Source organism: Pleurodeles waltl, chromosome 7, assembly GCF_031143425.1.
Source record: "Pleurodeles waltl isolate 20211129_DDA chromosome 7, aPleWal1.hap1.20221129, whole genome shotgun sequence".
NCBI lineage: Eukaryota > Metazoa > Chordata > Amphibia > Caudata > Salamandridae > Pleurodeles > Pleurodeles waltl.
This window is the reverse complement of record NC_090446.1, coordinates 604125936-604139869: the sequence shown is the minus strand read 5'-3', so window position 1 is coordinate 604139869 and position 13934 is coordinate 604125936. Positions and strand designations below refer to the sequence as shown.

General features: G+C 42.9%; 1 protein-coding gene across 4 annotated transcripts in view; it reads left to right on the top strand.

Annotated features, from left to right (window-relative positions):
• Positions 1–13934, top strand: part of LOC138304453 (histone-lysine N-methyltransferase, H3 lysine-36 specific-like) — a 1084114-nt gene that overhangs the window by 749239 nt on the left and 320941 nt on the right. For all 4 annotated transcript variants that reach the window (XM_069244523.1, XM_069244520.1, XM_069244521.1 and 1 more), the window contains one exon: positions 8233–8376. In XM_069244523.1, the coding sequence (XP_069100624.1) occupies positions 8233–8376 (144 nt within the window). The remainder of the gene's footprint in view (positions 1–8232; positions 8377–13934) is intronic.

Here is a 13934-nt window from a genome sequence, read left to right as displayed (position 1 = left end):
TGAAGCACCCTTTAGAACCCATTCACAGAGCAGATGTAAAATACCTTTCCTGAAGTGTGCTCTCCTTGTGGCCCTTACTTCTGCCAGACCGGTCAGCGAGATTCGAGCCCTCACCGTTCAGGAACACTTCTGCAATTTAGGGGTGATAGGGTAATCCTTCATAAGTCCCAGAGTTTATTCCTAGACCCTTCCAACTTTCACCTCAATCAACTGGTAATCCTAAAGACATTCTTTTCAGACCCTTCAACATCGTCCGAAAAGGCTCTTCATTCTTTGGACATCAAGATGCCTCAAGTTCACATAGACCAAACCAAAGGTTTTCGTCAGTCTAACCAGTTAATTGTGGCCTACAGTGCACCACCTAACTCCCCAGGCACCTGTAACTACAGACTCTCTGGACACCGCAACAGCTTCTGCAACTCCATCCCGGACTTCATTGCCCTGTTGGCCATCAACTCCAACCACTACATCTTCCTAAGGGGACCTGAACTTCCACCTATAAGACCCGGATGACGCCAGCTCCACCTCAGTTTGTGAAAACTTGAGCTCCATTGGCCTATTTCAATTGGTCACCACCCCCATGCACCATCGATGGACAGCCTGGCCCTGACAAGACTCCCCACCATCGCCCACGACAACTAGGTCAAAGTCATGGAAACCCCCTGGATAGCCACCCTCAAAGAAGCTAGACCCATCTCCGCAGACATCCTCAAACTCCACATGTAAAACTTCTTGAACTGGATCTCCTCGGCCATCTACACCATCGCGACCCTCCCATCCCTACCAGCCACGCACACAACCTCGGAACTATCGTGGACACTTAACTGACCATGAAGCAATAGATCAAAGCTGTCTCCTCTGCCAGCTTCCACATCCTCCGCATGCTCTGCAAGATCTTCCAATTGATTCCCACCTCTACCAGGAAGACAGTCACCCATGCCCTCATCTCTAGCCAACTCGACTACGGCAACGCACTCTACACCAGAACCACCAACCAGTTCATGAACCACCTCCAGACTAGCCAGAACTCTGCGGCAAGACTCATCCTCGACCTCCCTAGAAGAACCAGCATCACCCCCCACCTCAGGGCTCGCCACTGGCTCCTCATCCAGCAAAGATGACTCTTCAAGCTCCTGACGCATGCCTACAGAGCCCTGCATAACTTCGGGCCCGCTTACATCAACAACCGCATCACATTCCACCGACTGTCCAGAGAACTCTACTTATCCACCCTCGCCTGGCCCCCGTCCCCCGCATCCGTTGCGACCGCTTCGGGTGTTGCTTCTTGTCCCACCTCGTGGCCAAGTCCTGGAATGACCTCCCCCTCCACACCTCCCCTTCGCTGAAGGACTTCAGAAAGAAGATGAAAATGTGGCTCTTTAACTGCCTTCGCCACCCAGACAAGGCTCGCAGCATCTCACTAGCGCCTGGAGACCCCCGTGGTGAAAAGCTGCACTCTACAAGACCCTGTCTCCACACCCCCCTTCCGTCCCCCTCCCACTGATTGACCAGGGAAATGGCATCCCCTTTCCAAGAAGAACATTATAGGTGGATATCTTTCTATCCTGCAGGCATCAGTACATGCTCTCTCTACAGGAACTATGTCAACCTCAACAGCACTGTTTGCTGGTGTGCCACCTCAAGACATTTGCAGAGCATCTACCTGGAAGAATAGGCACACTTTTACGCAGCACTACTGCCTAGATTCGACACCTCAAGGTGATGTAGCAGTAGGTCAAGCGATACCAAGATATCTTTTCCAGTAAAGGTGATAATCTCCTTCCCACCATCCTATTGCTAATTCCGCACATTGCTTAAATTGCCTGGTTTTTGTTTTACATATTAGTATATGCTTCATATACGTTTCACCACATCACTTATTATAAGTACACAGCTGTTTCTGTGAACAATTTGTATAAGTATACATCTGTATATTTATATCTCTATAGAACTGTAGTTTTACAAGTTAAGTTGCAATGTGCTTCACTACTGCTATATACTCTGATTCAAGGATGTGAATCTATGTAAGAAAATAAGTTACTTACCTGTGACTGTAGTTCCCCAGTATCAGAATCTTTCATAGATTCATATGCGACCCACCCTCCACTCCTGGGAAGCTCACCTTTTCTCTCTTTTAAAGTGGTTCTCCTGCTCTAGTGCTTTGGAATATCTGAGGGACTGGAACTTCGTACAGGAGTGTTCTACAAGGCAGAGCAGCCTGATACACTGAAACCTAAGTTTGGTCTCTTTTTTTAAATTTAGTATATGTTACAAAATTGGAGAGCCTTTATACTCTGTTTAACATTGCGTTACTATTATAAGCTACTGGGGACTCCCATCTCAGACGGGGAATGATTCAAGCATGTGAATCTTTGGAATATTCTAATACTGGAGGGCTACAGTTATAAGTAAGTAAATTATTTTCTTTCCAACAATATGGACTCCACCTCCATTGTATTACCTTAACTTTGTTCTTTGCCTGCTTAAGGGAGTTCTCCTTGAAACCTGTACATGTCTGTTTTTTCTTGTTGAACATGGAAAGTTGCTTTTGTTATTGCTTGAACATAATACAGAACTGTTGTCAAAATTCAGACCCTTTACAGGATTAACCTTCTGCAATTTTTCATTGGTAAGGTGGGAATGAGAAAATACATTTACTTCGAACCAACAGCTGTTTCACTTTTTCATATCTGTACATTTGTCATACCATTTAATTTCAATTTTTTTCTAATCGGTCTGAAAAATCACATTGTGCTTAATAGGGGCAAAAAGAGCCCTTTGATATCTTGAGAGCACCAATCATATTGAGCTACCTCTTTGTCTCTTTTAAACCGTTTTAACACGATTTCTGGACTCAGTGTATATGTGATTCGTTGAGTAGAGAAAGCTAGGCAAAAAGATGGATCTAATCAGGGAATCAGACACCTTATTTAATCACAAGTAACTACATTTGTGATCTCTCTTATATTATATATTATCCGGTTATTGGTTCTCTTCAGAAGGTAACATGGAGGTCTCTTCATATTTTTGTAAATATTATTGCTTTCTTTCTGGCGTATATAACGGAATGCTGTTTTTGTTAATGATTCGTTAAAATGCCTTTTGACTGGAATCCCTCTTTTCCTTCGACACGAACACTTTTTTACTGTAGTTATGAACTCTGGTATAAGGTTATGAATCTCAAAAAGATCCAGTGCTAGAGATTAGATCAAATTGCCTTCAGCAAATCTTCTCCAAGGAATTTATCCCCACTAGATTCATTGACTGTTTCCTTTTCTTAAGGTAGTTACTCTGCAAGATAAATGTGTAAAAATATATGAACTACTGTGGTTTTCCCTTGCTGCTGTGCTCTCTGAGCTGACATACCCATTACTACTGTATAATTACTCTGTCCTGTTTACCTGGTCGCACAGGACGTTTTTTTTTTTTTCACTTTCCTGCTTCTGTCCAGGAAAGCTTCCCTTTTCATTTGCAGAGCATTCTTCCTCTGAGCTTAGCTGTAAACAAGGCTATAAATAAGGATATTTTGGTCACATTTGGTCTTTGTGGGCTCTCTGCACCCTCTCTCAGCTGCCTGGCTCCTGCCCTTTCTTGGCTTGGAATTGCTTATAGCCTAGGCATCCAGCTCTAACAGGGCTCTGCAATCCATAGAGATAGTACCCATTTTGGCTCCATACTGGGATCCCCCTCGCAGCTCCTCCGCCGTGCCAGTGCCAGGAGCCCCACACTCGCTGCCCACCAGAGCATTTCAGTTCTTCCAGTCAGTACACTCTGCTGCTCCAGTAATGGTAACTTGTGCGTAGCTCTAGCAGTGCGTCTCAGTTCACACACTTCAAGCCCTCAGCAGTGCCAGAAACCCCACATGCACTTGTCTGCCAGAGCAACTCCGTTCTTACAATCAGTACACTCTGCTGCTCAAGCACTGGGACCTCAGGCGGAGCTCGATCAGTGCACCTCACTTCTACCCCGGCGAGGTCACTTCCTTTTCTACTTCAGTGAAAAAAGGGGGGGAAAAAAAGGAGGATTGGGCGGTCCAGTGTACGTCCTCCCAATAATGTGTTAATATAAAGTGGTACACTGTTCCGAAATAAAGTAAAGAGGAAAGAGAAAAGAAAAGGAGTCCTGATAATCAGGAGCAATAGTCCTCACACACCATATTCGGTGTCATGCTTCATCATCGGACAGCTCCTCGTCAGACCGGCGCTGCAATGTCTGACGGGCACCCCCCGAAGGGGGGCTCTTTGCCGGAGATCTTTTATATACTCGATGATAATATGGGTCCGAGAGAGAACAAATACAAAAGAAAAAGAGGTAAAATTGGCTCAGATCCCTCACTCAATAATTTATTGCTTGCTATTGGGAAATGGTCAAGATTAAAAGAATGAAGGGAGTGAAGTCAGAGATAATGCTCGGGCACTCACGCAGAAACAATCAAAAAAGAGGAGGGTGGAAATGATCCAACACTTCTTAGTATGCGGTCGACATGTTTCGCGTCTCTATTGGTCCAACAGGATCCCGTGACGCTTCTTCAGGACCTACTAAATCATAAAGTTTCTCTCAAAAAAACACAATATACCTATACTCCTGCTGACTAACGCTCACAGTCAAGGCGTCATCAGTCACTTACTAGGAATAAACCGGACTGGCTTTTCTTTCCTATTAGTCGCCCATCTCCACTAAAGAACAGGCTCCATGGGATCACGCTGGCCTATCGCCCGGTTCACAGAGAATTTCTCAGGTCGCCGGTGTCCTCAGCAGCACCTACCCAGGGGCCGCGTTCCCTCTTTACTTTATTTCGGAACAGTGTACCACTTCCTTTTCTATCCTGGGACCCTGCTCACATACAGTTACACATACAGTTCCATTACAGCAGCTGAATTCCAATATTCAGTCCCACTGCCAAGCCAATACTTGACCCAGAAGAGCAAAACACAGCTCAGCCAATGCACTTCAAGTTTAACATCCAACGCCCTGTTGAAGGGAACCACCGTAAATCTGCCAGAATCCATTAATTCTAATATTCAGTGCACATTTTGTCTCAGGACTACTCACTTCTGTACTTCAGAGGCAATGCCACTCCCATCCTGGGCCCCACTCAGCTTCACCAGGGCACCTCCAGGCTAACACTTGGCAACACTGGCACGCCAATACTAGGTTTCACACATAGCTCTATTAACATACCTCACTTCTGACCTTGTGTGCCCAATACTATTCTAGTACTGCAACCCATATAAAACTCTTTGTAAGTGTACCTCAATCCTAACCTGCAGCACTCCATTATTCCAGTACCAGAAATTACACAGTGCTCCGTTTCTCATTCCTCACCTGCTGCCTTTCCATTATTCCAGCACAGGGCCGGGACACAGCTCTGTCTATACCACCAGTCCTGATCTGAAGTGCCCCAATATTGTTGTATTGGGGTTCACATACAACTCTGCTAATGCACCTCCTGCTCTTCTGCAGTGCCCCCTGATGTTCCACACCCTGGCTTCTGTTTGAGGACATGGGGGAGCCAATTCAATCTATTCTTAGCTGACATCTTTATTTCGGAGGATCTATTTCACCTATCTCACTCTGTTCTTTCCTTTACTCTGTTTATTCTCAATGTTTTTTTTATGTCCCTCTTTCTCTAGCTATCTCCTCTTTCAAACTAGCAAAAACGTGGTTATTTCTTTCCTTGCTTCGTTCCTCTCTGTTGTTTCTTCATCAGGTGTCATTCTTTCACTATTTTTTTCTCTTCATTCTTTCTTTGTCTTTATGTGCTCTTTTCTTTGACTCAGTATGTGTCCTTTCACTTTTTTTTTTTTTTTTTTTTTAGATCTTTCTTCCTTCCTTTCTCTGGTGTTTCCTTATCTTTATCTATCAATTTACATTTTATTATAAACCCCTCCTTTTCCCGTCTGTATGTGAAAGCCACAAGTTACTTATCAGGACCCGAAGTGTCAAAGTGGTTTTCCCATGCTGTGTCTGTGGGAAATGTGTCAGTACATACATGCCCTAGTTCGTTCACTGCTTTTTCTCTCACCATCTCTCCTTTTTTCTCTAATGTTCTTTTTTTCTTTCTTTTCACACTTTTCGTTATTGTTCCTCGTTATCTTTTGTGCACTAGCTTCCTTCCCTTTTTTATTTTCTCATTCTTTCTTCCCTTCTTTCTTTTATTTCTTTGCCACTCTTCTTTCTTCCCTTTTTCTGCTGTATTCCTTTCCCTTCTCTTTTTCTGTCCATCCGCTTTCTCTCCTGAGGGCTAGTTATCCAATAGAGCAACATTTTCCTACCGAAATTCTAGTCAATCACTTTCTTTTCTTACTCCAGGGCCCATGACACTGTTACTGCGCCACTTGTCCTCTCCATCCTTACTCCCGACTCCCACTTTCCTTTCACCCTCCAATCTGTCCCAAATTATATTTTTGTTATGATGTTTTGAGTATTACAGTCTAGTACCAAAGGTTTATTTCTGATAAAGGTTTATAATTGTTTATGTTTTAAGATAGAGGAAGTAGTAAATGGAAGTGCTTTAGTTAAATGCGTGACCTCTGGAATTATATGGCAACAAAAGACGAAATTATGAGGCAGGGTTGATCAATTTATGTGGTAAGAAAAGTCCAGTTATGAATTTACAGTGCCAATAGCTCTACCTCAAGAAAATGCAAGTCCTATTGCATTGCAAGTACTTGTTTGATTTGTGGATTGAGGAGGATACCCTGCCTCAGCACTGTTGTTATAGGCAAGTCTCTCTGCTTTTCTATTAGAACATGAAAGCTACTCTTCCCATGTTTCTATTTTTGCCTACCATTTTATGGCAACTTTCAGGCTAATTTATGCGTTGGGTGACAAAATTGAAATAATAGATTGTTCTCATAATGATGCTTAATGTGATATATCCGTTTTCTTTTAGAAGTGGAATATGTTCATTTCTGAACTGAATTCAGCTGACAGTTCTCTTTAATTCCGCTACAGTTTACTGCCATCAGTAACAAACCTACCACTAATCTGGCATTTCGATTCCTCCAGCCCTTAGTTTAAACTTAAAACATTGTTCTTTCCCCACACATTTGCTTATAAGTGTGTACCTAATAGGTTGTTCTTATTAAATCGTTTGATGCATTGGCCAGTAATGCAACACAGTAAATGTGTTGATGAAATAGTTTGCCTAGCTTTCAGTGTTAAAAGGCATGCTCTTTCCCTGGCTGCACCCACCCACAGAAAAAGCCACTTGCTACAGCCGATGCCTTCCAACCAGTCCACTGTTTACCTTTTGGAAAGACTACTGAGCGACAGAAGTTCAATGTTCATTGTGGGGGAACACATAATAGAATTCAACCTATAGAATAACTCACTCCCTATTTTGATTCTCAGATATAAGGTCTAAGTCATTGGAGGTTCTGTGAAACAAAATATAAGCTTAACATTGTGCCACTGTTAAAAAATAGTATTGGGCTATTCAGCTTGAAATCCAAGATTGGGCTCAAAGCAGAAAAATGTTCATTTGATGGATCCATGGAAAAATGTCTCTTGGCTTTTGAAGAAATATTGGATTAAGAAGAATGTGTTGTAGTTTAGGAATATTTCGTTCATTAATAATATCAATTTCACTTTTGTTAATATTTCCATGTTGTACTCTATCCTCAATTTGCTTTGTTTGTAATTGTTCCCTTCCCTAGTAAATTCATTTATTTAAAAAATAAATAATAACAATAATAAAGACATCTTAAGTGTGAAGTATAGCGAGTTGATAAATACTTAGCTGGTCTGGGATAATAAGACAACACAATTTAGCAAGAAAAGCTTTCCAGAAGAACTGTATGTGGCATCATTAAATTGCCTTGTCATCTTTTACCTAGCCAGGCTTCCATTGATTGTATTTGTCTTGTGCATATGTGCATCAAATATATATTTCGGAAATATATGGCTTAAGGGGAGTATCCTTAAATATTGAGGGATTGAAGGGGAATAGCTAATTTAAAGTACATAAGGTCATGGACAGTGTTTACCATATTACTAATCTGTTCTGACTGACGTCTAACATGCCACTTTTTGGAGATCCAAGGGCATTATCAATTGGTGGGGTTTTGAAATGCAAGAGTATGCTGTGACCATTTTTGGCCTGTTCCTGAGCTGAGTGTTTGTCCAGCCATAGGATATGAGCATATATATTTATAGTAATGAACAATAATAGTGCTGATACATGTAAAGGAGAGCGCTCCAAATACAATATTTCTGTTTATGTTAAAGGGAGATATGTCTTTGAATGAAAATACCACAAGCCCCAAGGAGCTGTCCGATGAAGGGATTGAGCTAGAAAATGAAATGCCTTCTTCAAGAAAAATCAACCCTGAAAAAGGAGGAGGAGCAGCCATGAAGGAGAATGTTTGTCAGGTAGAGCATCCCAGTGTATTATTCTCATGGATGTTGCCATCTTAGATAATCTGATATGGTCTGTTTTCTAAGCGTTTGCATCTTAGATAATATATTAAAGTATTATGATAATGCATGACTTAGCATACATTGTTTTTCCAACCACTGTCCCCAAGGAATTACTTGCAATTCAATAAAGAATTGGCTGCTTATGCACAAAGAAGGCAGTGCCTTTAAAATGCTTGGAAAAGACTTTTGTGACTGAAAAAAATGCTTCTTTATTTGAGGGTGGGGGTGGAATGGACTTGTGACTGAATGCTTGTGTGCACCTTGGAAGTCTCCTAAATATTTACAGGTAATGGGGTGTGAAGAAAGAAAGATAGGTGAGATATCACGGCCTGAGTTTCTAGGGCTGCTGTCATGTCAAAGCATCTTGCAGGCTTCAGAGAGGCCATGTTGCAGATTTTAAGAGCGATACTGGCCCCTGTGGAGGGCCTTTAAGCTCCAACGAGCTGGACTAGTGTTACTGCCGGTGGGTCCTCCCCAAAGCCATCTGTCCCTGGGGACCTGTTAATGTACTTGTTCTTGTACTGTCTTTTACACTTGCTCTAAGGTCCTGACACACTAATGCAAATGAACGACTGGTACAGACATCCGTGTCATATTGTGACCCGACCTGTGCCTGAGCCCGACCAGTGTCATGTTATGTAGGTACCAGAGTACAACCAGTTGCTATTCAAACAGATATTAATCCAACGCCTCCACAGTGACTCGGATACCTACAGAGGCTCATTTAAAAAAAAATAAAAATGTTTTGCCTCTGACCCTGTGTAGAATCCGCGTATGGTCCCTCAGAATACTGAGAAGGAAGAGTAGGGAGCTGCTCTCCTTCCTCCTTGTTATAGTGGTGATTCATTATACCTAGACCTAAGACTGCCAGTGGGTTGGACACATCCCTTGAAACTGAGCTTGACTCATCCCATGGACTTCCAATGGAAGGAATTGCTGTGTTTGCCATTTGACAGCCATAACACTACCCTGTTGACTTCTATGAAACAATTTCTCCACCAGTTCATAAGTTTGGAGGTTACTCAAAGGGTTGGCCTATAGACGGGCAGCAATGCCATCCGGTGGTGCAGCCAGTCCTTTTGGGGCCTCAGCAGTCAACCTGCAGAACAGGGAGGACAACAGTCTTTCAACTCCTTATTTCCTGCTGCAGCAGCTACCAAACTGCTTAAGTTTGGCATTGCTGGCCCATGCCAGGCTTGTGGGGTGCAGCATCAAACATTTCCTCCCTGACTAGCTATATCACTACATCTGACAAATGGTCTTACAGATAATCTAGTGGGGCTGCATGCTGTCATTTATTTCCTCTCCACCCTTTTACCTCCCACACACTAATGATCTTTTAAGAAGCACTTGCAAATCCTGAGGCAAGAGGTACTTATTTTGCTCTCTTGAGGGTGCCATTGAGCAGGTACCACACTCTGAGTAAAGCGACAGATATTATTCCTGCTTTTTACTTGAAAAAAGAATGGGGGTCTCAGGCCCATTCTGGTCCTTTTGTTAAATGAACTATGGAAAGACATAAGGACAATTCAGAATGGTCAAGTTGTCTCAGGTTCGGTCAGCTGTGGCCCAGGATACCCAGTGGTGCCCTCGGACTTGGAGTTTGTGTTTTTTCATATACCTGTCCTGCAGTCCCATAGGTTCTATCTGCAGTTCAATGTAGGCCAAAAACGCTAGTCTAGTCGTCCCCTTTGACCTTAACCGGGCCCATGGGTGTTTGCAAAAGTGATGGTGGTGATCTCTGCCCGTCTTTGAAGGTCGGAAGTTTATGTAACCTTGTACCCTGGCAGCCGGCTGTTGAAGCCGGGTTTGCCACAGTCACTTGTGGACAGCCTCCCAACAATATCAGTCTCCTGACATTATTTAGGATCCCCATCAACCAGCCAAAGTCACACAGGAGCCCCTCAGAGAGGATGTAGTTAATTGGGGTGATACTGGACAAAGCCCCCCCACCTAATCCCCCAGTCTCCCCACCCCCATTTTGATTGCAAAGGAGGTGGCTCAAGATGTGACAGATGTCCACCTGACCTGCAGCAGATCACTTTCTCTCCCATGTCCTGAGCTCCTGGGAGTGACAGATGTCACACTGCTCGGCTGGAAGGGTCATCAAGGGAATGTGCAGATCAGAGGTCTCTAGTCTCCTGTGGAATGCCAACTCCACATAAACCTGCTAGAGCTGTGAGTGATCCATTTAGCCCTAAAAGTCTTCCTGATGTTTGTCAAGGCATGGCTAGTTCAGATGCTTGTTGGCAACGCCACCAGTGTGTTGTACAGCAAGGAGCCAAATGGGGTCCTGAGCCTTGTGTCAGGAGGCTGTACGTTTCTGGAAGTGGCTTGAACAACATGATTCCTTCCTGATTGCCAACCAGCTAGCAGAGTCCTTGAGTTCCAGCACAAACGAGATTATCAGGCATCATGATTTGCATCTCCATTAATAAGTGGTGCAGGATGTTTTAAACAGTGGGGAGTTCCCTAGTTGAATCTGTTATCCACAGCTAAGAATGCACAGTTTTCTATGACAAGTGTTCTTATCTTGTTATATTTTCTGTGCATTCAAAGACAGAGGTCAAATGTCAAGCTCTTTTCCAGGGAACCTTGGTGTTTACTTACTTTCAGCTGACTTCAAAGTGAGAGCGTTTATAGAAAGGAGGAATGCAGATTACTCTACTCTTTGAGCCTGCTTGTGCCCCATGTATGCTCCATTTATGAGGCTGTAACATAAACCTTAAATAGCACATCATGTAACATGCAGATTACAGATTTTTATTTTAGCTAAATAGGTAAGTGAGTTACTGCTTTTAGCACAGAGAACTCTGTTACTTGCAGTTCAGAAATTGTAATCCTTCTAGTATAGCACAGTGGGCTATGAAGGACATGCGACTCCTCACGTTGTAACCCTCACTGTTCTATGCAACACAAATCTTGTACATTGATTCACATACTTACATAATGTATTGTTAATGTATATGATGTATGTTATTTTAAGTGTTCTGACATACTGCACTGAAAAGAGTAGCACTATAAAAGAAATAAAATAACAGTATTTACATAGTTAATTTTGCAGATACTGGGACAGACTAAAACATCTGGCATTCTTACTCTGCATGCATTTCTCTTATAAATAAGGACTGAACAAAATAAAAGCATGCTCTCTTAAGCACCTGTAAAGTGATAACAAGCTGTGAGTGTTTCTATCCCCTTCTTTCCATTTGCATGTAAGTGTGAGCCTCCAGACTGCACCCAGCCAGGATCAGATTGGAACAAAATGAGGTCTGATGGCCCCTTAACTTAGGCCTTTTTCTTTGGCCAAGCTGGCCCAGTTGGAGGTGAAGATAAAGCCTCCTCTCCACCTGTGTTTTGTTGCTTAGAATGAAAGCAGACAACGTGCAAGCACCTAAACTTGCCCCAAGGTCTGAAAATTACACCAGGACAAGTTTAGCATAGGTAAAAAGGCAAGTTGTTCTCCACAAAACACCACCCCATCATTGCTCTTCTAAGCACCTCAAACCACCTCCTCCTTCCCTATCCTTTGAACACACACTTCCAGGATCTTACTTTATTTTCAAACAGCGATTGCAGTGACACCAGGACAATAAGAACGAATGGAAACATTAAACCTACATAATGCTTCAGTTTACATTTTAAACAGACAAAAAGAACACAATTTCTTTACTTGCACTAGAAGATACCACACGCTGCACTTACATTTTGACCCAAGCTCTAAGTTAAAATATAAAGTATGGCTATTGCTTGCTAACACCACAATTTTTTTTCCCCCTGCATCGGGGCACACACACCAACAGCATCCCTCTATCTTTATCTGTCACTCTGAAGTACACTTTCCAGAGCTGACATCTCATTTGTGCAACAGGTACAGTGGAACCATGCCCAACACAAACACAATGAACATAAACCACAACTTAATTTAGCGCATCTATATCTTCTTCTTCTGCCCCTAGACTCACCTCACCCCTCACTACTACCCCATGCTTTTCCAAAGTACTAATTCAGGCAGAAGGTACACTGGCTCCAGGACGAGAATTTCACTTCTTGGTGCTTTTATACACACATGCACAAGTTGTAACATTAACCTTCCTGCTACTTGTAAACAGACATCACTTATTAAATAACACAGGCAACACAAACAGGCCTTTTGCTTTTTATTACTTTTTCAGCCTTAGTCTATGCAACACTAGTGTGCCTTAATTACATCACATGTACTGTGTGCAGTTAAACCTTATGCCAAAAATAAGATCAATATACAATAGTAATTTGTTGTAGCACAATAAAATATAGCTGCTTATTTAATTAATACCACTACATCTCAGAACACACTACCTCTGCCACAGAGCACTTTTTCAATAAAATAGATTTGACCTACTAGCGTTATCGCCTCTAACCTATCCCAATGTGTTCTTTTGAAACAACAACAAATCCTCATCAGTAATATTTCAAAGCACTTTAGTAGGGGTCTTTCTCCCGTCCCTACATTTTGCAAACACACTTATATGTAATTCTTTCTATTTTTGCAACAGGTGCAGTCACACAAGCATAATTTGGTATTAAGGATATATTGAAAACAGATTACTTGCCAATGCACTCTACTTTACTATGCACCACTGTACTCTTTGGCACTGCACTCTACACCACTCCAGTCTAGGACACATTCCGCTCTACTCTGCACCAGGCCACTCTATGCCATTGCACTCTATGCCACTCCACTCTACTCTGCAACACTCCACGCCATTACACTTTACTTTGAAACAATGTACCCTACACCACTGCTTTCTGTGCCACTCTAATCTATGCTGCACCACTCTACGCCACTGCACTCTAAACTACTACACTTTACCCAATGTACTCTACGCAAAACCAATACGCTCTTTGTCACTGCACTCTAGGCCAACTACTCTGAACCACAGCACTCTACGCCACTATACTCTACAACACTTTACATCACTGCACACTATGCCACACTTCACCATTGAACTCAGTCACTGCATGCTACACCACTCTCTTCTGCTCCGGACTACTGTACTGTATGCCACTGCTCTCTATAGCACTCTACTCTGCTACACTCTATGCCACTGCATTCTACGTGAATGGACTCTAAACCACTGCTCTCAACTCTACTCTGTAAGACTGCATTCTCTGCCACTGAACTCTATGCTACTCTGCACCATTCATCTCTCTGCCAATGTACGCTACGCAAATGCACTCTATACCACTGTAATTTGCTCTGCACCACTGAGCACCACCCCACTCTACTCTACGTGACTCTGTGCTACACCTTTGAATTTTATCCAACTCCACCCACTTTACCCTGCACAACTTCACTCTACTATGAAACAGTCTACTCTGCTCTACTGCACTCTACACAGCTCTACTCCAACCTGCACCACTCAATTCTACGCCATTGCACTCTACGCCAATCTACTCTGCACCACTGTACTTTATGCCCCTTCTCTCAAGGCCACTCTATACATTCTAGGCCACACTATCCATTCTAG